This window comes from Daphnia carinata, chromosome 3, assembly GCF_022539665.2.
Source record: "Daphnia carinata strain CSIRO-1 chromosome 3, CSIRO_AGI_Dcar_HiC_V3, whole genome shotgun sequence".
Taxonomy (NCBI): domain Eukaryota; kingdom Metazoa; phylum Arthropoda; class Branchiopoda; order Diplostraca; family Daphniidae; genus Daphnia; species Daphnia carinata.
Genome location: NC_081333.1, coordinates 8,946,766 through 8,973,408, shown reverse-complemented (window position 1 = coordinate 8,973,408; position 26,643 = coordinate 8,946,766). Strand labels below are relative to the sequence as shown.

At 43.5% G+C, this 26,643-nt stretch overlaps 4 protein-coding genes across 6 annotated transcripts; 3 read left to right on the top strand and 1 right to left on the bottom strand.

Annotated features, from left to right (window-relative positions):
* Nucleotides 1-620: 620 nt before the first annotated feature.
* On the top strand, nt 621-17,310 carry LOC130685462 (E3 ubiquitin-protein ligase HUWE1-like). The gene is made up of 36 exons (XM_059494576.1): nt 621-773; nt 1,126-1,206; nt 1,267-1,485; nt 1,550-1,789; nt 1,872-1,934; nt 1,999-2,353; nt 2,422-2,876; nt 2,936-3,578; nt 3,641-4,209; nt 4,288-4,988; nt 5,054-5,460; nt 5,532-5,792; nt 5,872-6,122; nt 6,185-6,688; nt 6,771-7,338; nt 7,464-8,313; nt 8,378-8,821; nt 8,891-9,233; nt 9,345-9,494; nt 9,571-10,072; nt 10,141-10,484; nt 10,552-11,641; nt 11,722-12,029; nt 12,101-12,568; nt 12,642-12,953; nt 13,032-13,617; nt 13,683-14,016; nt 14,092-14,302; nt 14,362-14,748; nt 14,827-14,925; nt 14,986-15,306; nt 15,390-15,679; nt 15,747-16,017; nt 16,143-16,508; nt 16,603-16,793; nt 16,855-17,310. Exons 2-36 carry the CDS (start codon nt 1,162-1,164, stop codon nt 16,955-16,957), a joined length of 13,251 nt encoding a protein of 4,416 aa, XP_059350559.1. The 5' UTR covers nt 621-773; nt 1,126-1,161; the 3' UTR covers nt 16,958-17,310.
* Nucleotides 17,311-17,533: 223 nt separating this feature from the next.
* On the bottom strand, nt 17,534-18,479 carry LOC130685560 (dynactin subunit 6-like). Its single transcript, XM_057508875.2, has 5 exons — nt 18,323-18,479; nt 18,080-18,250; nt 17,925-18,025; nt 17,720-17,868; nt 17,534-17,655 (listed from the first exon to the last, which is right to left on the bottom strand). Exons 1-5 carry the CDS (start codon nt 18,343-18,345, stop codon nt 17,581-17,583), a joined length of 519 nt encoding a protein of 172 aa, XP_057364858.1. The 5' UTR covers nt 18,346-18,479; the 3' UTR covers nt 17,534-17,580.
* Nucleotides 18,480-18,777: 298 nt separating this feature from the next.
* On the top strand, nt 18,778-24,836 carry LOC130685507 (eIF-2-alpha kinase GCN2-like). Of its 2 annotated transcripts, none has more exons than XM_057508809.2 (17): nt 18,778-18,956; nt 19,024-19,800; nt 19,860-20,063; nt 20,127-20,322; nt 20,386-20,486; nt 20,547-21,058; nt 21,128-21,536; nt 21,618-21,849; nt 21,932-22,098; nt 22,161-22,490; nt 22,575-22,661; nt 22,731-23,404; nt 23,472-23,781; nt 23,847-23,956; nt 24,018-24,276; nt 24,333-24,502; nt 24,558-24,836. In XM_057508809.2, exons 1-17 carry the CDS (start codon nt 18,894-18,896, stop codon nt 24,682-24,684), a joined length of 4,728 nt encoding a protein of 1,575 aa, XP_057364792.2. In that variant the 5' UTR covers nt 18,778-18,893; the 3' UTR covers nt 24,685-24,836. The 2 variants fall into 2 exon arrangements, with proteins under 2 accessions (XP_057364792.2, XP_057364791.1); XM_057508808.2 differs by having other exon boundaries at nt 18,779-18,956; nt 21,929-22,098.
* Nucleotides 24,837-25,048: 212 nt separating this feature from the next.
* LOC130685554 (dnaJ-like protein 60) lies at nt 25,049-26,474 on the top strand. 2 transcript variants are annotated; one of them, XM_059494452.1, is made up of 6 exons: nt 25,049-25,294; nt 25,372-25,465; nt 25,544-25,737; nt 25,807-25,980; nt 26,042-26,197; nt 26,321-26,474. In XM_059494452.1, exons 1-6 carry the CDS (start codon nt 25,269-25,271, stop codon nt 26,388-26,390), a joined length of 714 nt encoding a protein of 237 aa, XP_059350435.1. In that variant the 5' UTR covers nt 25,049-25,268; the 3' UTR covers nt 26,391-26,474. The 2 variants fall into 2 exon arrangements, with proteins under 2 accessions (XP_059350435.1, XP_057364851.1); XM_057508868.2 differs by having other exon boundaries at nt 25,053-25,294; nt 26,042-26,216; nt 26,321-26,337.
* The last annotated feature ends 169 nt before the right edge of the window (nt 26,475-26,643 follow it).

Below are 26,643 nucleotides of genomic sequence, written 5' to 3'. Positions count from 1 at the left end.
CGGAAGACGTGATCATTGTCTATCATCACAGCAAAACATCGTTCCTAGGAGCTCTTAGTAAGATCTGCCATCAGGTAGTTTAGCCCGTATTGTTAAATGTGCCATTAAGATTTCTACGCATTTTTTAAAATATTACACCCAATTTTGCAAAAAAATTTTGGCAGCGAAAGTTATTTTGCCAATAAACATGTCTGCTTTGATGCCAAGCTTGGTTACATCATTATCATTAACCAGTCGTGGCGTAACGGCAAGTGGATAACACGTTAAGAATTATTTAAGGTTTTCTTGAGCTCCGTAGTCTCCACTCAGAAAAATTTAACAGCATCCATTTTTTGTGATTTTACTTGAACTTGAATAAAAAAATGGTTGGGCTGGACTTCGTTTTGCCTACTTCATGCCCCAGCAGCAACAGTAGGTAACGCGGTAAACAGCATGAATCGGTTTGCTTTTGTACACAAGGAATTCTCCTGGTCTTTTATGGTAGGCTACAGTGCTTTTCAATAGTCAAATACATCTATCACTGTAATTAAAATTATAGCTGTGTCAGTGCTAGGCATTTCGCTTGAAAGGTAACAGCTAAAATCTAACATTTTTGCTACCGTCATTGAACTGGCAATGTTGGCTTCGCCATTTTTCTCCTAAATTTGAAGCGAAAAGATTTTTTGTTGCTTTGTTGCAACGTTGCTTTGAATGCAAAAGTATCAGCAGAATTCCCGATCGTGGCTTTTTACTCGACCGGATTTAGAAAACTTATCATCCCGAGGATTTATAAGGTTCTCATAAAATTTCTAAGTTTTCAAACAGAATTTAACTGATCGAGATGACACCTATCTTAAATGGTCGATGATAGACAGAAATTAAAAGATCGTTAGACATACTTACTCTTAAAGTCGTAGTAGTCTGGTCATCATGGCGGCCCTCTAACCTGTAGTGAGTTTAATTTGCATGTTGTATTATTGCCCAATCTTCTGTTTGTCATCATCTTGCCGACGTTTGACAACATTCGATTTGATGAATTTCATTTTCAGATATTTAAAAACATTGCAAGTGGCTGTAGGAACAATAGAACATAAGAGAAGCAATAGTAATCTAGTTTCAAATAACCTACAACTATTGATGTTGCAGATATTTCTTCTCATGTTGCGATAAAAAATCTACACCATGAAGATTGATAGAAGCAAGCTGAAAAAAAGCAGCTCGGAAGTGGTAATTGACATTTGGTTCTTTGAAAATTGATAAATGTCTAATTACTTTTTTTAATAACAGCCTGCAGATTGTAAAGCCTTGATAGAAAGGTTAAAGTCATGCAGTGAAGATGAACTTCTAGCGGAATTGAAGAAAATAGAAACATGGACCTATGGAAAATGTGAACTTTATCATTGGGTTGATGTGTTGGATCTCTGCGACTCCATCTTAGAACGTGCTTGTCACAAAGAACATGAGAATAGTTGGGTTCTTGCCTGTGATTTACCACAAAACAAACAAGTAATGTTTGTTTTTTCTTACTGCTCTATAATTGCTGTTTTTTAAATGTTCTTTTTTTGTTTAGTTGAAGGAATTACTGCTATGGACCTTGCACTTCACCACCTTGCTCATAGAGCATTCTTTTTCGCGTCATTTGTACAACTCCATGGAGCATTTGACGTCAATGCTATCATCCAATTGTTTGAATGTTGTTCTCGGTGTTTTGAATTTACTTTACATGTTTTCAAAACGAAGCAATTTCATCAGCAGATTAGCCTCCGAACGAAGGGTCAGCCTTCTGTCTCGGCTCACATACCTTGCAGAAGTACGAACTCATTTTCATACATGTTTAATAATTTTCATAAAATGAAATACCATATCTGGTGTGTTGTTTGTTGGTTTTTCAGAGCTGGGGTGGGAAAGAAAATGGATTTGGGCTGGCTGAATGTTGTAAAGATTTGCCTCTTTCGGTAAGGAATTTACAATGCTTCATGATAAATTACCAGTAATACAAAAATTGGCCTTTCCTTTCAGTCCTATCCATCGAGTGCCACCACACTGCACTTCGAATTCTACGCGGAGTCAATGGGGGATGGATCTGGTCGACAAATCGGCAGTGGGAAATCGAGTGGCAGTTTCGTAACCGTAATTCACGTAGAGCATGTGGAATGGTTGAATAAGAGTCCTGCTCAGTTGATGGAAGAACTGATAGAACTTCACCACGTCCCTCCGGACAAACAGATGCAGCTTTTCACACACATTCGATTAGCACATGCCTTTTCGGATTATCGACGTCGCCTTCAGTGTGTTCAGGCGAGGCTTCAGGCCCTGTCTGTGTTGATCTACTGTAACGCGTTGGCTGATGCAGCTCCTTCTTTGCTTTATGCCGGTAAAATTTCTCACAACGTTGCGGTTGTATATCCACTTAATTGCTAATCTCCTATTATTTCATGGAAGGTCTGCTAGAAGAGCTTGTTGACGTATTAGAATTGACTGAACCACAGTTAATGGAAATCCGCGCTGCTGCTTTGAGAACATTAACTGCTATTATTCATTTGGATCGAAATCCCAACTTCCCAAAGTTGAATACCATTATCGACGTTACCGGGGCGGCCTTGTATCACGGATTTCTTCCTGTTCTGGTTCGAAGTTGCATCGCTTCGCTAACAGGGCAGAACACGGAGCAAGACATGGTTCCATTCCCTTTGCCACTTGCCACGGCTCTCTTTTCGTTCTTGTACCATTTAGCCAGCTACGAAGCTGGCGGAGAAGCTCTGGTTGCCTGCGGCATGATGGAATCACTCTTGCGCGTCGTTTCATGGCCCGGATCAGAGCTTGAACACATCACCTTCGTAACCCGAGCCGTCCGGGTTATCGACCTGATCACAAATTTAGATATGCACGCTTTCCAGGTACAAGTGAAACATTCATCGCTTTCAAAAGCATATTTATCTGAAAGATGTATTTTTAGGCTCACGGTGGACTCCAGATCTTTATCAACCGTTTGGAATCTGAAGTGGATGCGTGTCGCAAGGAGCAACCCTACGAAATTCGCCCACCTGTTAGCGCAGCTGCTGCCAGTAATGCAGGTGTAAATATCCCCGGTGATGAAGCCACCAACGAGTCGGAGTCCGAAATGGAAGTTGATACCGGAGCAAGTTCCATCTCTTCATCGGCAGGACAACCGTTGACCGAGCCCATCGCCGGAGTCACTTGCCTACCACAGCGGGCCGCTCTACTCAAGTCGATGTTGAATTTTCTGAAGAAAGCAATCCAGGATTCGTCTTTCTCTGACTCGATCCGGCACGTCATGGATGGCTCTCTACCTGCCGCTCTCAAGCATATAATTTCCAACGCGGAATACTACGGGCCGTCTCTCTTTTTGCTGGGCACGGATGTGGTCACAGTCTACGTCTTCCAAGAGCCATCGTTACTTTCTTCTCTGCAGGACTCGGGCTTAACAGATGTAGTGCTTCATGCTTTGCTCGTTAAGGATGTTCCTGCCACCAGAGAGGTACTGGGGTCTTTGCCTAATGTTTTTAGTGCTCTGTGCTTGAACACTAGAGGTTTGGCCTCCTTCGTCGCGTGCAAACCTTTTCAGCGATTATTCAAGGGTGAGCTTAATTTTTTTGATAACCACGTGTTTCCTGTTATAACCTTAGCGTTTATTATTCAGTTCTTCTTTCTCCCGATTATTTGCCGGCAATGCGTCGCCGTCGAAGTTCCGACCCCATGGGTGACACAGCGACTAACTTGGGAAATGCAATGGATGAGCTAATGCGGCACCAACCAAGCTTACGTACGGATGCCACAGCGGGCATCATTCAGCTGTTAGAAGAACTTTGTGCCCTTGGCCATGATCCCAATTACATTGCATCTAGCCGCACTCAAAAATTTGAGGCTGCTCAAAGTACATCTGCGCGAACCGGCCCAGTAGAAGCTACTGGAGGTGGAAGTAGCGATGAAGAAGAAGACGAGGAAGAAGAAGCTACATCGTCATCGAACCCAGCCCCACCAAGGGGAATCGAAACCGAAACTGGCGCAGTAGTGCAATCGGAGAAAACCCCAGTCCCGTTGGTTGATTATGTTCTTAATGTTATGAAGTTCGTGGACGCCATATTGAGCAACAACTCGACCGACGATCATTGTCGTGAATTCGTGTCCCAGCGGGGACTCGTTCCGCTCATGGGTATTTTGGGATTGCCAAACCTCCCAGTCGACTTTCCCGTCACACCTGCCTGCCAAGTAATTGTCAATTTTACTTTTGCTCAAAATCCCATTAGATTATTTGTTTTTCATTTTCTCTTAATTTATTTTATCCAGGCGGTTGCTGCTGTTTGCAAATCAATCCTAAATCTGGCACACGAACCACTTGTTTTGAAACAAGGTTTAGATCATCTTCAAACCGTTCTGAACACCCTTCAACAATTGCATAAGCCGCTAGACCCACCAGGAGGCTCTGTGCTTTTAAGAGAATTGGCATCTTCGTCTAATCCAACGGAAGCAATAACTTCACCGAATACGACACCGTTATTGCATGCCATGGCTGCCGCCCATGCTTACATTATGATGTTTGTTCATGTGTGCAGGACAGGGCAAAGTGACATCCGCACTCTCTCTATCAATCATTGGGGCTCACCTATAGGACTTCCTGTCCTAAAAGGGTTGTCGAAGTTGTATACGTCTCTTGTCTGGGAGAGTACAGTGCTTCTCGCTCTATGCTCTGACGAAACCCTCCCGATGGGTTGCCAGTTTGGTCGTTCCGATTTGGAAAAATTGTTGCCACCCGAACTTAAAGCCGTTCCTGAAGGTCCCTCTTGCAGTGGAGCGACCGGTATGGAATTAGGCACCAACAGCGTTGCAGCAGCGTTACAGGCTCTGAGCACGGAAGCCAGCCCGCCTGCAGCTATGGAAGTCGATCATGACCACTTGGATGCCAAAGATCGGTCACGTTCAGAGAAATTGACACCAGCCCAGCAATACAGAATGAAAATGGTTAAGCCACTACTTAGCACAGCATCAAGGTATTTAATGTTTCCGGAAATTTTCAAGGGAGGTTTATTTTCTAATCTCTCCCTTTTTCCATTAGATTGGGTCGCGCTTTAGCGGAATTGTTTGGTTTGTTGGTCAAACTCTGTGTTGGCTCTCCCATAAGGCATAGACGCGCCCATCAAGCACCACCAACGCCAATAGTTCCGTCACCATCTGCACAAGCTGTGGCTGGTGCTTTGACTCAGCTTTTAACGAGCGGATTAGCATGGGAACCCCCAGTAACTTCTCCCACACCAAAGTTTCGTCTCACCTTCCTAATATGTTCAGTGGGCTTTACTTCTCCGATGCTCTTCGATGAGAAAAAATTGCCGTACCACTTAATGCTGCACAAGTTCGTTAGCTGTGGTGGTCAGGCGGCGTTTTTTGATGCTTTTTACTGGGCCCTTTCTGCAGGAGGCCGCGTCCCTCTTGACCAAGGACTAGAATATGCAGATCTTCCAGAAGGTAAATAACGTGGCGGCATAGTTCGTGAAATTTAGTTATTAATACTTGTTTAATTTGATCGACGTCATCAGGCACCGGAGAATTTCTAGACGCTTGGCTGATGCTACTGGAAAAGATGGTGAATCCAAAGAATATCCTCGATTCTCCCCACCAGCTGCCCAATAAGGCGTTGCATGGCTCGAAGCAAGCTTTCTCCCCGTTGAAGTACCTGATTAGTACACATCGTCAAGCCTTCGATGCTGTTATGAAGCTCTGGGGCAAACGACCATTGAAAGTATATGGCGCTCGGATGACAGAATCAGTTCTTACTATTCTGTGTCACATTCTTAAAGGTATTTATAAAAAAAATAATTGCGCCAAATTTCGAATCGTTTTCTGTGAATGTTATAAAAAAATAACGTTTGTTATCAGGTGAGGTCATCATCCAAGAAAAATTGGCTCAGGAAAAGGCTGATGAACCTGCTGCTCCTTCCGGCGTAGCAACTTCAGCTTCTTCTAGCGACAATGCAACAACCACGTTGGCCTCGACAGGCACATCGAATCTGGCCATGGCGGCTCTAGGCGAAGCTGCAACCGGCTCATCAATGGCTGCCCGACGTCCCACCGCAGATCGTCCAGGGGTGGAATCGGATGCTGATTTAGTAAATCCACAGCATCTTCAGGTAATTTTTTAGTTCTTATTATGTTGCACAGTTTATACAACAGGATTTTGTTCTTGCTTCAGGCTTTGATGGACATGGGTTTTCCTCGGGATCAATGCGTGGAAGCATTGCTTTTTACCACTTCATTGGAACAAGCTACTGACTACTTGTTGTCGACGCCACCATCATTACTTCGTGCGCCTCAAGGGGCCGGGGCCGTCGCCGCTGCGGCAGCTGCAGCTGTATCCACTGCCATGGATACAGATGGCAACGATGAAGACGCGGTGATGCGCGCCATTGCGCTTTCCCTAACCGCCGACTCCGACCGTACCGACGAGACAGTGGCAGTTGAAAAAGAGCCTCATGAGCATATGCTTCAGAGTGAACCTCTTAGCAAACAGGTGTTAGATCAGTTTGTGCAACAGGCCTTGGACGGATGTTTGTCGCTACTGGATTCACTACCAGAGACTGTCTATCGTGTCTGTAGCCTTGTCGTTGCTATGGTCCATCGCAATGGAGACACCTATCGAGATAGTATGTTGGCCTCGCTCGCCAAAGAAATCGGCAACTGTGTCACGTCATTGCAGGTAGTTCACGTGTTTGAAAATGTTAAACATTAAAGATGGCAGCGTTACATCTTTTTCTCATATGTTTTATTCCTAATTAAAGGATCATTTGGATGGCGTGGACAACTTGGTTTCTAAAGCTGACGCTGTCATTGAAAGTAGCGATGCGATGAAAGCGTCCGTGCGTATTCATCTCTTCACATTGTTGTGCGAAGAGATGAAGATGGCTTGTGCTCGTCAACTCGAAGAAAAAGATCTGGTATTAAAACTGATTCGTCTGCTCAGTTCCGGTCAACAAGTTCTAGCCGTCAAAGCTAAGGTCAGCGAAGGGATTGATTGCAAGTCGGCCGATGGCAGCGGCATAACGCCTAAGTGGATCGCCCCCCTACTTCTCTGCCTCGACCTATACGAGAAGATGTCGTTGGGAACGAGGCGCCGTGCCGCCATGGAAAAAGTCACCTCTCACGTATGGAAGTGGTTTGATATTGTTTCAGGCAAATGGTGTCCATACACGGCCGCAAACAACAAGATAATTGACGATGCTTTCTGGGCTGGACAAAATTCTGTGCGTGTGACAGCAGGCAGAAGGCGATACTTGCTACAGTTTTCTTCGATGATTCAAGTCAATGAGGAAACAGGCAATAGAAGACCGATGATGTTGTCTCTCAAAGGTCAGTTGTCAAACGTAGTATACATACAGTTATTAAAGTTTATTTGCACCTAAAACTGTATATGTGTGTGGTTATGTATGTGCGTGAGTATTCGTGGTCTAACGAAGTTCCATTGCGAATCGCAGAAAAACCAAAAGAGGCTGCTCAAGATGAAGCCAGTCGCGTTGACGAAAATGCAGCAATGGATGTGGACGAAAACGAGAAGGAATCGCCCAAAGGAAGTCCACTTAGTGGACTAAATCTTGATCAAGGCAGCGAGTTGATTAAGGCTTGCGTTGGATTGCTGTGTATTCCTGCAGACCCAGATACCCTTCATGCTGCTATGCGACTCTGCCTGCGCCTAACGCGACACTACCAGCACGCGGAAAAATTTGCCAGCCTTGGCGGAGTGAAGCAACTGCTAAATCTCAGTCAATCATCAACTTTTTCTGGATTTTTAACCTTGGCTACGTTGTTGCTTCGTCACTTGGTGGAGGAGCCCGAAACACTTCATCACACGATGGAGAAGGTCATACGAGCTTATACTGGTCCAAACGCAGCTCCCAGTACCAAAGAATTCCACTTCTTGATGAGAGTACTTGCCCCGGCAGCTTGCCGAGACGTGCAACTCTTTTCGGAAGTATGCAAGACGTTCTTACGCGCAGATTTAAGCCTTACAAATAAGCGAGGTGATGAAGAAGACAACCGCCTTTTGATGAAGGCGCTACCTCCACGTCCCGGTTGTAGCTTGCCGCAGCTTAGCGGAGTGGCCAGAGAAATCGTATGTGACCTGTTAGATGCGTTGACAATTCCTGTACCACCAGAAGAGACGGCAACGCCACTCCCGACAAGCGACGGGGACGGAACGACACCTGTAACTGTTCCACCAGCAAGGCGTTTCGCTGGGCGTAACGTCCGCCAGCAGGAGCTGATACGTAATTCCAGCTCAAGTGATTTATTGAATCACGAAGCAGAGGAAACTGTAGATGATGCCAGGTACACGTCAGTTTGATTGTTTATAGGCTGTACATCTGATAACTTTTCTCTTTTAATTTTTCAGTCGACGTGATTCGCTTGCACGTAAAAAAGAATCGACATCGTCCGAAGAAATGGACCGCAGACGGCGTCCGTTGCTTCCAAAGAGCGCCATTTGTCGGCTTTTGGCCGAATTGGTCCGTTCTTATGCCGGATGTGCGCGCTTGGTGGCAGAGCATATCTTTCCTGCTAAGACCAGTGAATTGGTCAGCGAAGAAACTTCCGCGTTAGCATTTTTACTCGACAACCTATTACCTTCGTGCCAGACGGCTGGGGACAAAGATAGTCCTGCACTTGTCCGCACTTTAGTGGCATCGCTTGCGTCGTGCAACCATGCGCCGGAAGCCCAAAGCTGCCTCGTAGCAGAAGTGAAGGGTGCTCTAAATCGAGCACTTACAATGCCAGAATCGAACGATAAACACAATCGGCTGCAATCGCTTACCGCTCTTTTGTCAACAATGATAGAAAGGTAGCTTCAAAACGTACAAAAAATCTTTGAATATCGTTTTTCATTTTCGTAATTTTTTACCCGGTTTAGTTGCCCAGCAACAGGCCTTCAGCCCCAACAGGCTCTGACGACTGCGTTCAAGCAACAGAATTTGGGCATGAACAACATGGTGAAATTCATGTTGAAGCGCGGTCTGGTGAATGACCTAGCGAGAATTCCGCATTGCTTGGACATGTCGTCGCCGTTGATGGCGTTCACAGTCAACGCAGCTCTCAAGCCGCTAGAAGCCTTATCTCGCATCGTCAACTTGCCACCGGCCGCTCCTGTGGCCGGACGTCCAGTGACCAAACCCAAATCTGGCGACGAAGGAGAACCACAAGAGTCATCAGCTCAACTTCAGGGCACCAGTACATCAGATAACACCAGGGCACAGGTATCCAACGCGTTCTTTTTTCTTTTTTTTTTTCATCTCTCATCACTTCGCCCTGTAGTCTTCATATCAATCGTCGTATTTTTATTTTATTTATTTTATTTTTGCTTTTAGGCGGTTGAAATCAGTAACGCTCTTGATGCGGAAAATACCGAACAGGACGTGTCTGCGGCCGGCGAAAGTCTAGAAAATTTGGCGGATAATGAAGGTGGTGGTGAAAGTGGTGACAATAATTTAGAAGACATAATGGACCAACATTCCCAAGTACGATTCCATGATAACAGTTTTCTCAGATTTTCTAAATAATTTAATTGTGGTCGTTCTTAAATGGTGCTAACAGGCTCTGGTCGAAGCATTGATTGTCGCAGCAGAAAATCCGTCGCAGATGGAGACCGATGATTCGGCTCACGATTCACAGATGAGGACACATAACGAAAGCGAGTTCATTGGAGCCGAAGACGCCCACTATCACGGCAACGACCCTCGTGATTCGAGCGACTCTGATTCGCAGTCGGAATCTGGCCACTCGGATGACGACGACGATGAGGCCGATGATGATGACGACGACGATGATGATGGAGGCGAAGAGGAGACTGAAGAGGAAGGCGAGGGTGAAGACGATGTCGAAGAAGAGGAGGAAGAAACGGAAGCCGAAGAAGGCGAGGAAGAGAACGCTTCCGGCTACGGTGAGGACAGTGACCGTTACCCGGAAATGTTGCGAGATTTCTTGACTCGCGGGGCTGCAGGAGCTGGAGCCGACGTCGAAGACACGCTCGTTTTCACCTACCCCGATGCGGAAAATAGTGCAGCTGGTTTGGGATTTGGTGCAGGACTAGGCCTTGGTACGGTTTTCAACTTCCGAATTTTGTTTATTGTTTAAAAATTACTATCATGATTTTTTTTCTTTTAGGACGTCTAGGCGCTGGCATGCCTCTTTTTCTGGATGACACGTTTCGTAGCCACATGTTCCCTTACCCGTTACTGGACGAGGCTAACGGGAATGAAGCAGCTGTTGGTTCTGGAACAGCCTCCATGTCTCGACTCAATGCCCTTGCGCACCCATTGTTGGTTGGACGGCAATCTACAGTGCCTGAAGGATCCGCAGCGGCTGCTTCAAGTCGTAATCGCGGTGGGCGACAACGAGGTTATCGTTATCTGCAAACAAATTCGCGCGTGCCGAATCCACCGGCCATTCTTCAACGATTGCTTGGACCTTCGGCAACTCATGATGTTCTGCAATTGACTGGAGGACAGGTAACTTAGGTCTTAGCTAAACAGTTCTAGACTAACATTTACATCTTTTTTCGTATCTTCCTCTAAGACTCTAGGATTTGGTCGCGAATCACGCGTCTTCTTGGTCGACAATGGTCTAGGAATTTTGGCTAACCCTGAAGACGAGGCCTTACTTGACATTCAGGATCAAATGGGAGGAGTACTTATTGCTCCAGGAATTCCGTCTGGCCTTGTACAGACACCGTCCGCATTGAACCGTTGGATGGAAGAGGCCATCATCCTTGACGCGGATTCAATTCATGATTGCATCACTGCCCTGAAGCCCGAAATTCTTGCCATTGTAGAGAAACAACGTGATGAAGAGTTGTCCGAGAGGAGGGAACGCAGGAAAAAGCAACAAGAAGAAGAAACGAGCCGTAGAAGAAAGGAAGAAGAAAATGATCAGAAAGAACGGGAGAAAAATAAGGATGTCACTCCATCCCCTGCCGTACCGTCGTCAGTGGCGTCATCGATCGTTCCACCACCTGTAACGATGGAAGTTGCTCAACTTGAGACAAACGCAAGTGTATCGGAAACGCCATCCTTCGGGTCATTCTTCCACGGATTTAATATGTCGGTTAGCAACAATACAGCCACAATGTCGACGCCTCTTGTGCGTTCAAATGATCACGCTGAAACATTAGCTACATCCATTGTCGAAGCTGTACTTGGCCCAGCTTTAGAGACCGTTTCTGGACAATCTCGACCGCAGCCGACAGATAATCGTGATAATTTAGAATCTACTCCGACGTCCGTTTCGTCTCTACGCGGGCAGTCGCACACGACGTCAGTCACACCTGTCGAGTCTACTGTCCAGCCGGCTGTACCTGTCATAGTGGAGACGCCTGCCAACAGTGGTAGTTTTAGCACGGCTCATAGCTTGATGTCGACGATTCAAAGAATTCAGTCGGAAACGACGCCAAATGTTGACCGCAGCAGTGATCATTCAACTACACCTTTTAATCCTATACCGAACGCAACCCCCGGAGCACCTCGAGTTAGCGTTGAATCGCAGGAAGAACTGCACCCGTTTTCAACCGATCAAGTGCAGTTCATCAGACGCCCCCTCTCGTTCCAAGGAGAGATCACACCGATGCGCCCAACCGAAGAAAGTTTTAACATGGGCCTCTCAGCGGAAGGTGAGTGATCGCTTGCCGTTTAAAAATTCATCTGCTTATACAATTTTTGTTTGTTTTTCTTTTCAATAAATAAATGTTAGAACTCCGTGCCCAAAGTGATGTCGAGGTTCGCCAAGGCACCAATATGGAATTGAGTGCCAGTTCGGACATGGCAAGGGCAGATGTGGCAGGTGCGTCGGCACTACCTCCGGCAGTAGCTGGTGGATCTGATCAGCAGTCGGGCGAGTACCAATCATTGCTGGGAAACATTGAAATACCAGAAGGCGTTGATCCTTCATTTTTGGCAGCTCTGCCTGAAGATATGAGGCAAGAAGTTATTGCTGAACAACTTCGTTTGCAACGACTTCGCCAACGTGCACGAGCGCAGGCCACTGACACCACCAATCAGGCAATAAAACATAATTTCAGAAGTTTTATGAATTAAGCTTATGTTATCCCATTTTTATTTTTTATTTGTAGCAAGCTGTTTTAGAAGTAAGCGCTGAATTCTTAGCAGCGCTGCCACCAAATATTCAAGAGGAAGTACTGGCTCAACAACGTCTTGAACAGCAGCGGACCGTTGTTCCTGCAAATCCTAACGAGCCTGTTGATCCAGCAGACTTTCTTTCCACGTTGCCACCAGCTCTACGGCAGTCTATTCTTGCTGATATGGAAGATTCTCAGATGGCTGTTCTCCCTCCTGAATTAGCTGCCGAAGCCCAAAATCTGCGGCGCGAATGGGAGGCACGCAACAGGCAGTTGATGACGGATAGATTCTTTACCCATGTTGGCAACTCGGGTGCCAATGCTCTCTCATCTATCATTCGCAACAGCATGGGTCGATTGGGTAGCCGATATGGAGTACACCCGGTACACAGTCGTGGTCACTGGGGTGGTTGGGGCAGGCCGGTTGCTGGAGCAAGTGGTTCATCAGCCGTAGCAGCCCAAGTACGAGTACAATTTTATAGGATAAGAGATTACCACACATCAATGTTTTTTTGCTTTCATTAATTTCTTACAGGCCGCAGCAAATGGCGTTCGTCTACGTGGTCGTCACCTACTCGATCATGAAGCTCTGTCGTGCCTGCTCGTTCTACTGTTCATCGATGAACCAAAATTGAACACTACGCGACTCCATCGTGTGCTCCGCAACCTTTGCTATCATGGTCCAACCCGCGATTGGGTAGTCAAGTCGCTGTTATCCATTTTGGAACGGAGCAACGAGGCTCGCGCAAATGCCGCCGAACTGTTTCCGATTACCTCTACGCCTTCTACCAAAGGAAAGCGGATCACTTCACGAGCCTTGACAGCAACACCTCCGACTGATGTCAAGGTATACTTGCTGGCAACTGAAACGTTCAATTAAATGTAATGAATAGAAAGGTAATCTCGTGTCTTGTTTTCGGCTTAGCATGCCACTGGAGTGCCGTCTTGGCTGAACATAAGCTTGGATGCAGCTCTCGGTTGTCGAGCCAATGTGTTCCACATATTAAAGCCTTCTTCTGCAAGTGGAGCGAAAAAGCAAGGGATGTCGAGCTCCATCACGATACACAGTCAAGCAGCACCCATTATTTGTCGCCACACGTTAGATGTTTTAATATCGCTAGCGAAAAGTTTCCCATCTCATTTCCTTCCACGACCACCGCTGCCCGGATCTGAGGACAAGAAGGAAAAAGATGTTGACACTAAGAAGGGCACACCAATCGCTGCCTCTTCGGCTAAAAAGCAAGAATCGGGGACGGATTTCTGGGATCTGTTAGCACGGCTGGATTCACAAAGCGCATCTCGCAAAGGCAAAGGACTAGCACGGACACACAGTGGCGCTACCACTCACGGCGTGGCGTCCGCTACCGTTGGAGCTGAAGAAGAAATCCGCCACTTGAGCCTTGAATCATCACCGTTCGGTCAACTTCTTGCCCTTCTTTCGTCTAGTGTGGTCAGAAGAAGCTCACTATTGACGGACCGCTTGTTACGTCTCCTCTCACTCATTTCCCTTGGTAACATTTTCTGTTGATTATATTTGCGGGGAGTACCAAATATTGAAACGTATCTATTTATTTAGGCTTACCAGACAGCAACACGAGCGCTCCTGCTCAACAACAACAGCAGCTTCATCAACAACAGCAACAACGGCGCCATTCTGAAGGAGTTCGCATGCGTGATTGGGAAAGGCGTGAGTTGCACAGCTCTTTGGCTGTACAGTTACAGCAGCAGCGTGATACGGCACTTGATTTGTCGCTACCTGGCATCGAAGCATCGCCACAGGACTTGCAACTTCTTGAACAACATCTGAAGTTGGCCGTAGATGTGCTCACGTCAAAGAGTTGTTCAGAGGAAGGCTTGGAAGATGCGACATCTCTACTGCTAAGTCTTTCATATGGTCCGCCTCCTACAAGGTAATCGTAGCTAAATGGAAATGTTAAGCCTTAGTTAACTGTTTTACTTCTTTTAACATCCATGAACCGTCACAGGGATACAATTCTCAAGCTTCTACTGGATGGAGCTCGGGAGCTCGGGAATATTGTTTGCTCCCATATCAGAGCGCTTTTAAATGAACTTCACACACTTAGGCGTCGGCCTGAAGCCTCTACGTCAGCTGCCTCTGCGCAACCTGCACAGTCAGGAGCGTCAGTTGAAGAAGGGGACGCTGAAGGTGTCGATAGGTCAAAGGGTTTCTTAATGGTAAAGTTGGCATTGGTTAAAATGGAAGAAAACTAGAACAAAATTTATTCCCTTTGCAGGATCGATTTACGAAGGATGTGGTCGTTGTTGCCGCTCAGTCAAAACCCAAAACAGGTGGCTACGAGCTGCAACTGCCTTCGATGGGCTCGTTGACGAGCAAAACTTCGAGTCAAGCCTTCTTCTTACGTATCCTGAAAGTCATTCTTCAGCTAAGAGACGCTGCTCGATTGGCAGCAGTCAAAGCTAAGCGGAAACAAGTTGAAGGTACGACTCAAGCCCCAGCTGCAGCGACAAGCAGTTCTACATCTGCTGTTGGAGCTGAACCTGCAATTCCAAGTGAAACTTTAATCTCTGAGGCGTCTGGCGTTGCGGCTCCAGTAGTTGCCCCGGCAGGATCGGTGGCTTCAGCAGAAGCAACGAACGAAATACCAGCAACTCCAATGGAGGTGAGTTTCCGGGTGCGGGGTGAGGGACTTGAGTTGGTAATGTTTTATACTGTTTTCTTCTGTTCATAATTAAACCAGGTTGACGAAGTGAATAGTGGCAGAGATATCGACTTACCAAGACTCAGCCAACAGCTGTTGCTGGACAGTCTTTGGAACACGTTGAGCGAATGTCTACAGGTATTGCTTATTGTAAAAGGGATTTGACGCAATTAAACTTACAACATGTTCGCTTGGTAGGAATTGGCTGATACACCGGATCATCACGCTGTTTTGGTTCTACAACCGGCAGTGGAAGCATTCTTTCTTGTGCATGCGGCACAGACCAGCAAAGAAGAACGTGAAAAACGGAGTCGGCGCCCGGAAACCAGAGAGTCGCAACTGTCGCACTTACAGCAAGAAATTGGTGGACCGGGATCTCCCTCGATGGCGGTTCAAACCAGCAATGATGACAGCCTTAACCAGCTAACTTTGTCCATGTCAAGCGCTCCTTCTGACCTCCCTCCGGATACGCAAAAATTTCTTTCTTTCGCTGAGCGCCACCGTACCGTTCTTAATCAGGTCATTCTAAATCCCACTAAACGCTGTGCTTCGGATTTTAGTCTTCAATGCTAATTTTTTTCTTTTTTCTTAATCTTCTACAGATTTTACGCCAATCGACCACCCATTTGGCAGACGGTCCTTTTGCCGTCCTCGTCGATCACACTCGAGTTCTGGACTTTGACGTCAAGCGGCGTTACTTCCGGACTGAGCTCGAACGCGCTGACGCGGGCATTCGCCGAGAGGATCTCGCCGTCCACGTCAAACGAGAGCACGTCTTTGAAGATTCTTTCCGCGAACTGCACAGGCGTTCTCCCGAAGAATGGAAGAATCGTTTTTACATCGTCTTTGAGGGTGAAGAAGGCCAAGATGCCGGAGGTCTATTGCGAGAGTGGTACGATGGCTTTTCAAGCTAAAATTTAATCGATACAGTCTAATTATTTTCTGATGCTGCCCTGTAGGTATGTGATCATCTCACGCGAAATATTTAACCCCATGTACGCACTCTTCTCTACTTCGCCTGGCGATCGAGTTACTTACATGATTAATGCTCTTTCGCATTGCAATTCGAATCATCTGTGTTACTTCAAATTTGTCGGCCGCGTCATCGCCAAAGCCATTTATGATAACAAGTTGCTCGAATGTTACTTCACCCGCTCATTCTACAAGCACATTCTTGGCAAGTGCGTTCGTTACACCGATATGGAGAGCGAGGACTACTCTTTCTATCAGGTAATCACTCTAGTTTGTAATATGCCATGAAGGGCCCGGGGGGTTAAGTGCTCTCCCCTATTATTCTAGCCAAGCATCCAGCATGAAATTAATCGCTTCATTACTATCTATTTTTTTTGCTTTAGGGTCTCGCCTTTCTAATAGAGCACGAGGTGACGGAGCTCGGCTATGATTTGACGTTCTCGACGGAGGTGCAAGAGTTTGGTGTGACCGAGGCACGCGACTTGAAGCCCAACGGAAGAAACATCATTGTCACTGAAGAGAACAAAATGGAGTACATTCGTCTGGTTTGCCAGATGAAAATGACGGGCGCCATTCGCAAGCAGCTCAACGCTTTCCTCGAAGGCTTTTACGACATTATTCCCAAACGTTTGATCAGTATCTTTAACGAACAAGAGCTGGAACTCCTTCTCTCCGGTTTGCCTAACATAGACATCGATGATTTGAAAGCTAACTCCGAGTATCACAAATATCAACCGACGTCTCTACAGGTATAATGCACTTTTGCAGAATCGCCGTATTGAATTGAATCGTTTATCATACCTCAATATTTAACATTCTCGTTTTGGTTTTTTGTTGTTCTAGATTCAATGGTTCTGGAGAGCCCTTAGATCGTTTGACCAAGCGGATCGAGCGAAATTTTTGCAATTTGTTACCGGTACATCTAAAGTTCCGTTGCAAGGCTTTGCTGCATTGGAGGGCATGAACGGCGTTCAAAAATTCCAAATTCATCGTGACGATCGCTCAACTGATCGGTTACCGTCTGCCCATACCTGGTAATAAACTATACCTTATACGGGAAACAATTTCTTCTACTCTATTTCTATTCTTTCATAGTTTCAATCAACTGGATTTGCCTGCATATGAAACCTACGACAAACTACGAACGTATCTACTCAAAGCCATTCACGAGTGTTCCGAAGGCTTTGGGTTCGCCTGAAGAAAGATAACCATACGTGTTAACATTTGCAAGAAGAATTGGCTGAAGGAGAATGATATTCAAGAGTTTTGTTTGTTTTTTTCCTTTTTTTTTTCTTCTTCCAAGAACCCTATCTATATTTCCGTACACATCCTTCGTATTTACTTCCCGTTGAAACTTGGATGTACCCGTTTACTCTTTCTGTCCTAATAAGTTTTTTGTTCGTTTAACTGATTTTTCTGTCTTGGAGGAACTTAGATAACTTGTATTGATTGCACTAGTTTGAAAACTTGTTAATTTCCTCTGCATTAGGTGAATTATGAAAATTCAAAAGTGAAAAGATTGAGCAAATTAAAATACGGTTGATTTCTGAATGGTATCTTTTTAAAGTAACGTGTTACTTGCGATGTTCGTTCCGTATCTTAAGGACACAACAAGATGGATTTTAAAAGAATTATTCTCGGTGTTTAGATTTTTAGATTTCCGATATTTGGGAAGGTCAACTATTGGCGATTTACCATAGTAAATTTTATTTCACATTTTTTTTTTTTTTTTTTTGTAGAATTCCAGTGACGAAGTCTCATAAAAAGGTTATAGTGCAGTAAAGGATTTGGAATTAATTTTCTCGTACATTCATAGGCAGCCTAGGCGAGTGGTTTTCTAATGCGATGATAGTTGGGTAATACTTTCGAAAGAAATTCAATTTGGGCACCCTGGGCCTACAAATAAAAAAAATTTTCGGTTGAATGTCCGGTTAGATCAAAAGGAATCAAATGTGACTACCGAAGGTTTATCTGATTGCACCCTCCTTTTAACATCAGAACCCGCACCATAAAAGAGGGAACCTTCTTGAAGAGTCTCTGCAACAAGGACTTCACATTTGGCTCCAATTACACAACCATTACTCAGAGATGTTTGTCTTCCAACAAATGCTAAAACAGAACAACTTGCATTGGGAAAGACAGTTGGTAAACATTTTTTTTACTACCTTTTGACTCAACTATGTTATTGTCTCCAATGAACTTTGATTCCACATGACAATCAACTTCAAACACATTGTTGTTCCCAATTATCATGGCAGTTTCACAGCTTCATGAGAGAAAATGAGGAAAAAAATATAAAAAAACTGTAATTAATTATTACCTGTTTATTATCTGAACTTGCTCTTCTATGATGTTGTTCTCTCCAATAATGATTGGACCAGATAATGCTATAATTTTGGCTCTGGGGTGAATAACTGTTCGAGATCCTATGGTAATATCACCTTGTAGGTCACACTCACAACAAACTATTGCTCCATTAGCAATTTTTGCCCTACAAATAAAACGAAAAACATCACAATTTCGAGAAACAAAAATACAAGGGTGTAAAGCACAATACGCTTACGTTGATAACGTTAACGAATCCATAGCAAAAGAGATTGCAGGATGTGCCTTTTATACAATGTTATTTGTTTGTTGGTGGGAATGAGAATTTTTCTTTTGCTGAACTACAATAAGTTCATATGACATTATTCTTTGGTCGGCAATTTGCTTGCATTGGCTTGTGAATTTTCGAAACAAAGTTACACACTTACAGGTTTCAGTCTTGTTCCAATTTATCAGTTTAGTAGTTTTTACCAGTTTACACTGTACAGTTTACAGACCGTCGCACATAACGGCAGTCTGCAGACGGGAGACGGCACACGGCAGACGGCACTGTCCCTTGCGAAACCACCTCATTGAGAAGAGGCTTCCTTAGTTTAGTGTTTTGCCAACGGGTAGCTTGACGCGCATACCTTCTGCTTGAATGTTTATGTCCTTCTTTTGACTGGTTCCCAAGCAGTCGTACGATTCAACACATTACCACGGGCTTCATTACAATTATCCTACTTAAGGAATTTTAAAAATTACGTATAATAAAAACATTTTGACAAAAACGTAATGCGTTTTGGGTAAACTTGCATCTGTTTAGTGCAATGATTGTTGAAGAAGAAGATTCCCCAGAAGTTAGGCAAAGAAATGAGATACAAGCTCTACAAGTATGCATACATAACACAGCATAAAGAGTCTGTTCCCCATATTATATATGTATATTTTTTAACATAGGCTATTTTTACAAGTGATTTTGTTGCTGTGAGTTTGTCTCTGAGCAATGATGAATGGATCCCCCCAGAATTCATTTTGTTATTGAAACCTCAGAAAGGACTTTCCCAAGATGAAGTACATGCAACAGTTCAGTTACGTGTCAAGTTCTTTAGTGATTATCCTCAATCCCAACCTTCGATAAAATTAGAGAATGGGCAAGGCATCTCATCAAGAGATATTGAAACTCTGCAACTTGAGTTGGAAAAGCTGTGCAAAGATGGTGTTGGGGAAGAAGTTACCTTTAACTTGGCTGATCATGCTCAAAGATTTTTAGCAGAGAGAAATGTGAAACCAAGATTCCAGTCGTTTCATGAAGAAATGTTGGCAACACAACGAAACACAATAGAAAAATCTGTCATAGAAGAAAGAACCAGACAAGTGAAAGAAGATGAACAACAGCTCATTGCATTCTGTGAAGAAATCCAAAAGAAGCAACCAGCTTTGTTAAGTGAACTTAGAAGAATAACAAATTTAAATACAAATCAACTTCCATTTTTGGAAATCAACTTTGCTTCTTCACAGACCAGTACCAAAAATGAACAGTTGAACATACAATCTACAACTTTAGAACAAAGGCAGTGCAAACATCCAAAGCTGGAAAAAGTGTGTTTTTCGAACAGGGATGGAGGTCGAGTTTACCATTGCGGACCGTGTATGGGAACATGTCGGCCAAACAGGTATATTTGCGCTGCAGTAGAAACTAATCTTAAGGAAGCTGCGATTATTACAACCTACCAGGTACGCCGTGGCATACAAAAGTCCTATCTTTTTTTTCACATATCTCATTCTGTTCCCAGATTTCATGTACCAACTCGGAATCTCGCCGCAAGCAAATATCGCTGGTTGAACAGGAGTTCCGATTATTACAACGTAACATTCGACACCAATACCTGGTACCCTTGTTAGCCTTTAAATGGGAAATGTCCGAAGACGAAGAATGTTTTTATCTCCATGTTGCCGAGCAGTTTGTTCTTGGATTATCGCTGAATTTCTTTATCAGTGTGAGTCACTTTTGTTATTAATCACTCGTCGAATTGGTTTAACGTTTTTTTTTCCAATTTAAGAGAGGCCTAAGCCTTAGCGTTGATATTTTGCGCCATATCACCAGCAGCGTTCTTCAAGCGCTTCAAGTTCTACACAAAGCGAACGTCGTGCATAAAAATCTTCGTCACAGCAGCATTTATTTGGATAACGTTGGGGAAATTCGAATCGGGGATTATAGTCTTGAGTCCAGGATCAACGAAATTTTTTCCATTCAAGGTAGTTGTATCAAGCCATCTGTATCGTCAGTGAGCTTCCATTAATGCGTCCTTGTTGGAATAGACGATCGACCGTCCCTAGCGATGTATCCTTCAGCCCCTGGAAGAGGAGGGAAAAGAGGAGATATTCATCGACTGGGAATTCTACTTTGGACTCTATATCAGGTAAAAATTATTTTAATATTTTTTGCGTTACTCCACAATTTTCGTTTGGAAACCTATTAGGGGAACATCGTTCATCGGTGGGATCGTTTGAAACTCCCTTCATCTATGCCGCTTTTGCTTAGAGATTTCATTGGAAAATGTATGGGGTCCGATATGGAAAAGGATCGATTGAATATAGATGACCTGTTGTCCCATGCATTTCTCAAGGTACCGGCATTTCGTGAAAACCAAGAACAAGAGGAGAGCAGAGAAACAGATGAATATCGCTCTGTTGCTCCCCTTGTAGCGTCTGCAATGGATCTGCCTCATGTCCCATCAAGGTTACTCAGTGAGTTTGAGACGCTGCAATTTTTGGGTTCTGGTGGTTTTGGAGATGTTCTTAAAGTCCGAAACAAGCTCGATGGCAACATTTATGCCATTAAAAGGATCTTACTGGATGCCAAAAGTCGGCAACTCAACAAAAAAATCACACGCGAAGTAAAACTTTTGTCACGGCTTAATCACGAAAATATCGTCCGTTATTACAACTCATGGCTGGAAACTGTTCACGATAATTCGCCTTCGCGCCCAGAGTAATCATCTATATAAGCATAAACATTTTGCTATTTTACGTTAAATATATTCAAATAACTATTAAACAGACATACTGAAAATCGGGGTGACCAAAAACCTAATGGAATGAAAGCAGCAAATGCTGGCGAATCCGACTTTTCGGATTCTTCTTCACCGACAAGAGGCCCGTGGTTTATCAAGCCCCAAGAAATGAGTTCATCCGGTGGAATTGAATTTGATACAGACGGTTCACAAAGCTCCTCTTCGGAAGAAGAGGAATCTTCAAAAGAAGAAGACACTGTTGATGCACCTAATTCTTCATGTCGCAGTCTTCAAAGTATGTACATTCAAATGGAATATTGTGAGAAAAGCACCTTAAGGACCGCAATCGATTCCGACCTTTTCCGTGATAAATCACGAATCTGGAGATTATTCCGTGAAATCGTAGAAGGGTTGGCATACATCCATCAACAAGGAATAATCCATCGCGATCTTAAGGTGAGTCACCTGTGGAACGTATTTCCAAAAATATTATTAAATAAGAAAATTTACTTCCCACTAAATTTGTTTCGTCGATAGCCGGTCAATATATTTTTGGACTCGGAAGATCGTGTAAAAATAGGAGATTTCGGTTTGGCGACATCTAGTCCGCTTACAACCTTACCTACGGTGGTAACCATTGATGTTTTGGACGGTGGCCCTCACATAGCACTATCCAATGACAAATCAAGTGAAATTGCTTCAAACTCGGGACAGCTCACAGGCCAAATTGGGACTGCGCTTTATGTTGCCCCTGAATTAAAAGCTAGCTGTAAGTGTAATTTAATAGTTTTAATATTTGACTTAGTACGGGTGATTAACACGAGGTACTTAAACTGGTTTGCGTACAGCAGGCAAAGCAAACTACAACGAAAAAGTTGACATCTATAGTTTGGGAATAATATTTTTTGAGATGTGTCATCCCCCACTCATGACTGGTATGGAAAGAATAAAAGTTCTGAGCTCTCTTCGCTTGCCAGAAATTGTGCTACCACATTCAGAGCACCTGACCGGCAAAGAGGTGAGACTGACAACTACCAGCATTTTGAGAATAGTTATTTTTACAAATTTTCATTCCCATAGGTTCAGTTGATCAATTGGTTATTGAACCACAATCCAACTGCACGCCCTTCGTCTACAGAGCTGCTCCAATCTCCGATTTTACCTCCCCCGCAACTAGAAGAGGCTGAACTACAAGAGATGGTCCGCCATACGCTATCGAACACACAGAGCAAATCATACAAGCATTTGGTGGCATCGTGTTTTCAACAAAAAATGACACTCTCAGAAGATCTAGTATATGACATGGATATGACTTCCTCAGCTGGACTACAACAAACGGCATGGATTTTCCAGACTTTACAAGAAGTCTTTGTTAAACACTGTCAGCGGAGAGGAGCAATTTACTTCAAGGCAAGAATTGATGCAAAAACCAATCTGACAAAAATAGAACAATAAATAACAACCATATTCTAAACTATACTTTATGATTTACAGACCCCAGCATTATCACCTAAGGGAGCCAAATCGCAACAGCATGGGTCTTCCCAAGTTCTTTTGATGAATCATGCGGGTAGCATAGTGGTATGTTTTCTCTACTTCCTAACTTTATTCAAGCACTGATCTTATTACCATTTCATTTAATATTACTAGACTTTAGCAGCTGATCTTCAGACCCCTTTTGCCCGTTTTATCTCCCGCTCCAATATCACTTGGCTAAAACGTTATTGCACAGATTACGTTTATAGCGAAAGAAAACTTGTTGGCCTTCACCCCAAGTCTAGCGCGGAATTCGTGTTCGATATTGTAACGCCCACGCCATCCTCAGCGCTTGCGGATGCAGAGGTTTTGGCCGCAATTTCAGAAGTGTTCTGTGATCAACGTTTGAAGATTGAGAGAAAAATAACGCTTCAGCTGGGCCATCATTTACTGCTAAAAGCTGTTTTGATTCATTGTGGGATCGCTGAAGACAAGCGTCCAGAACTCTGTCAGATTCTTAAAAGCCGCTCAAAATCCGAAGGACAAGTTCAAAACAAAATAGCCAAATTAGCTATATCACGCCAATCGGTCGACATGCTTTTGAATTTGTTAGAATTGGAAGGAAGCGTAGCCAAGGTTACAGCGGCGCTAACAAATTTAAGTAGTCGGAAGGGAGAAGCAGCATGTTTAGCAAAACAAGCGCTGCATGAGCTTGATGCCATCGTCACCCACGCCGAGTGCATGGGATTACGAAACTCCTTTAGCATTCGTATCGACACGGCACTCCAAAATTATAATACTCATTCCGGTATGGTCTTCCGCTTTGTTTGCCAAACAAACCTGAAAAGGTAAAACTCGTTTTTCTTTGTGTTTTTTTAAATATAATTATCTCTAAATATTCAATTAATCTTCCAGAAACAAGATTGACGATGTTTTAGCAACCGGTGGTCGTTACGATGCCCTGGTAAAATCTTTTCAGAATCCACTTATCGTCCGACGTAAAGCAGATGGCGAGCCGGTGAGTCAACCATCGGTTGTTGGGGGTATGATTCATATGGACAAAGTTGCAACGATCTTGAGAGAATCTGAGGTGCTTGAAGAGCGCGTGATCGTGTATGCGGCCATCTATACGGTGGGATATCTTCCTGACACCAAAGAACAGGCATCGTTAGTTAAAGATTTGTGGAACAACGGGGTTCGCGCAACCGTATTAGACCATTGTCAAGTATTTTGTTTTGTTCAAAAGCATGTTACATAATAGATTTGTTTAAAAAAAACTATGTATTACAGAGCTTGGACGAAGCCCAGATTTGGTGCAGAGAAAAAAAGGTTCCTCATATAGTAATTCTGAAGGATTCTGAAGCAGGATCAGCTAGGTTGAAAACGTGGGAAAAAGATCGGTAAGTTGAATTTTACATACCGCATACCAATGAAGCTCAGAGATTAATTTTTTACTTATAGATACACGGAAAGGAAAATGGCATTAGGTGAATTAATAGACGTCTTAAAGAACTGTGCTGAATCGGCCAGTGATACAACCGATAGCTCAACTTCATATACGCGCCAAGATTGTGCCAACAGAAGTAATAGCTTAAGTGAAACTTGCAGCAGTCAAACAGCGATTAGCTCGCTTGGTATAGCGGGTAATCCGGTTGTCAACTTTCACATTGTAATCGAGGAAAAACTTCCGGTTCACGCAAGGAAACGTTACGAAAAACAGGTAAACAGCTTTATTCGATTCGAATTCTACTGAGATTTATTGATAAGTTTTTCCAGATTCTTAAGCATATTCAAGCAACCCTTCAAAACTTCCATTCACGGGTGCAAGTGGATATTGTTGCTATTGAAGCAACAGCTGCCGTCATCCAGTCGTTGTTGATTGCTCTCTATGTCGATCCTACGGATGCCAAAGCAGTAGAACAGGCAATCGGTGTTGTCGTTGATAAGTAAGCGTCTTTTGTAATCCTATTTTTAAAATCTATTAAAAAGAAAACGTTTTAGGCACCGGAGGCAACGCAAATACTTGCAGAGGATATACGAGCAACTGCTTCAACTCAAATTTGAAAAACATGTTACAGTTCTAATGATATATGGGCTACACGACAATTCTAGTAGAATTTGTATGTAGTTTGTGTACATAAAAGTAAAGTAAAAAGTCTTATATTTTATTGCTTTTGAAGACATAATCATTGTGTTATGTTTGATGTTGGTACTATGGTCAATATCATGTTCATGTTTCAAAAGTGTTTTATGAAATTGCAAATAAAACCATTATGTCTTTATTCTCTCTTCGTAGAAGTAGAAAAAGAGCTGGGTGCGAACTGGGTCATGGCTCGATAATTGGCTGCCTATCCCACCTTGTTGGAGGCGGGCACCTACTTCAAGCTTCTCTCTTCCTTGTTACTTTAGGTAATTCCCGCTAGATTGCAGTATGCTCTTGTTACGCAATAATAAATTTTTTAGAAAAAACAAAAGATTTAACTTTTAAGGAATTGTAGACGAAAGTCAAGCAGCATAGCACCCATCTTAAGTAATGTAACTAACTGTAAACGGAAGTGAGAGAAAAATTTAATTAATACCGAATTTTGCCCCCATCGTGAACAACCATCTTTCACTTAAGAAATATAAAATGTTCTTCAGATAACTTTCTGCTGATTCTACAATTACCATTGCCAAATCATAGTGTTTGTACTTTTTCATTAAGTCAAAGAAATGGGGGTTAGCAAGAAATCATTAGAGTGAGTTTATAGCCTTTACCTGATAGTATGTATGTGTTGACAAGGTATAATTCTCTATCCTGTTGTTCAATTTATAGTCCGCTATTACAAACACATTATGAAATTTTGGGACTCCAACGAAATTGTTCTCCAAAGCAAATAAGGGATGCTTTTGTTGCAATATCAAAAAAGGTAAAAAGTACTTAAAATGGCGATGTGTAAAAACTATTTTTTATTACAGTTGTTATACCTATATCCATGCATTTGTAGGTTCATCCAGATGTAAACAAGGATGACCCAGATTGTCACAAGTCTTTCCTCAAATTAAATGAAGCTTATTCTGTACTTTCAAAGCCTTACAAAAGACAATTGTATGATGCTAGTCTTGTGAGTAGGACATATGGGACAATGGAGACCAATTTCAGTTCATGGGTAGAAACTAATGCACCATTTGGAAAAGTCAAGTATAGTGTGGCAAATTATGCCGTACATTTTTCGTTATCCAGAATTTTTATAGTGTTCTTCTGCCATAGTGAATTTAGAGATGAGACTCTTTGGGAATCAAGAGACAAAAGCAAAGACAAATATTACAAAGACAAACCTTATTATGGAATTAAAGGTGTACAAAGGATATCTAACAAGTACATTGCTGCTGGATGTGTGGTGTTTATGCTAGTTGGGGCAGCTTTTCATTTTATTGTCGTTAAGTAAGTATACCTAAAAATATTGCTTTCATCTGACTTTAACTTTATTTTACTTGTGGTAAAGGAAATCTTCTACCAAAGCCTTGGAAGCGCTCAATCAGGTTGATCAAGAAAGTACCAACTGGTATTTAGAAACCAGAAGAAAAGCTCGTGCAAGTTCCACAAGTGAACAAATCGAACGGCTGACTAAAGAATGGGAAGCGAATGACAAGTTCAAAAAGTAACAGCGTTGTTCCCCTGTATGTACATAGATTTTACTCTAAAAAAGATATACAAGAACAGTATAGAATCCAATTTCTGGTTAAATTAGTGCTAACTATTGATTCTCCCCATTTGGAACTAGATATAGGCGAGTTTCGAACATTTGCTGTTATGTTTGTAACTGCCATGTCAATAAGCGGTTCGTGTTGTAGAAAAGGAACCTCAATTTCCGGATGCGCGGTCAGAAGAGCATCGTGCCGAACTTAAGATGCCCAGGGTCAGTAGTGACGTTTTCCACTACAGCTTGTGGTGCATTTACAGGTGATGGTGGCACCGAGCATTATTACCACACGCTTTTAGCGCTTGAAGGTGACAAAATGCAGCCCCAGCAAATTCGCCTTGAACCTAACGCGTGCCTTCAGTCGCAGAAGATGCCAACTCCCGAGAAATCCAATCTTGCTGCCC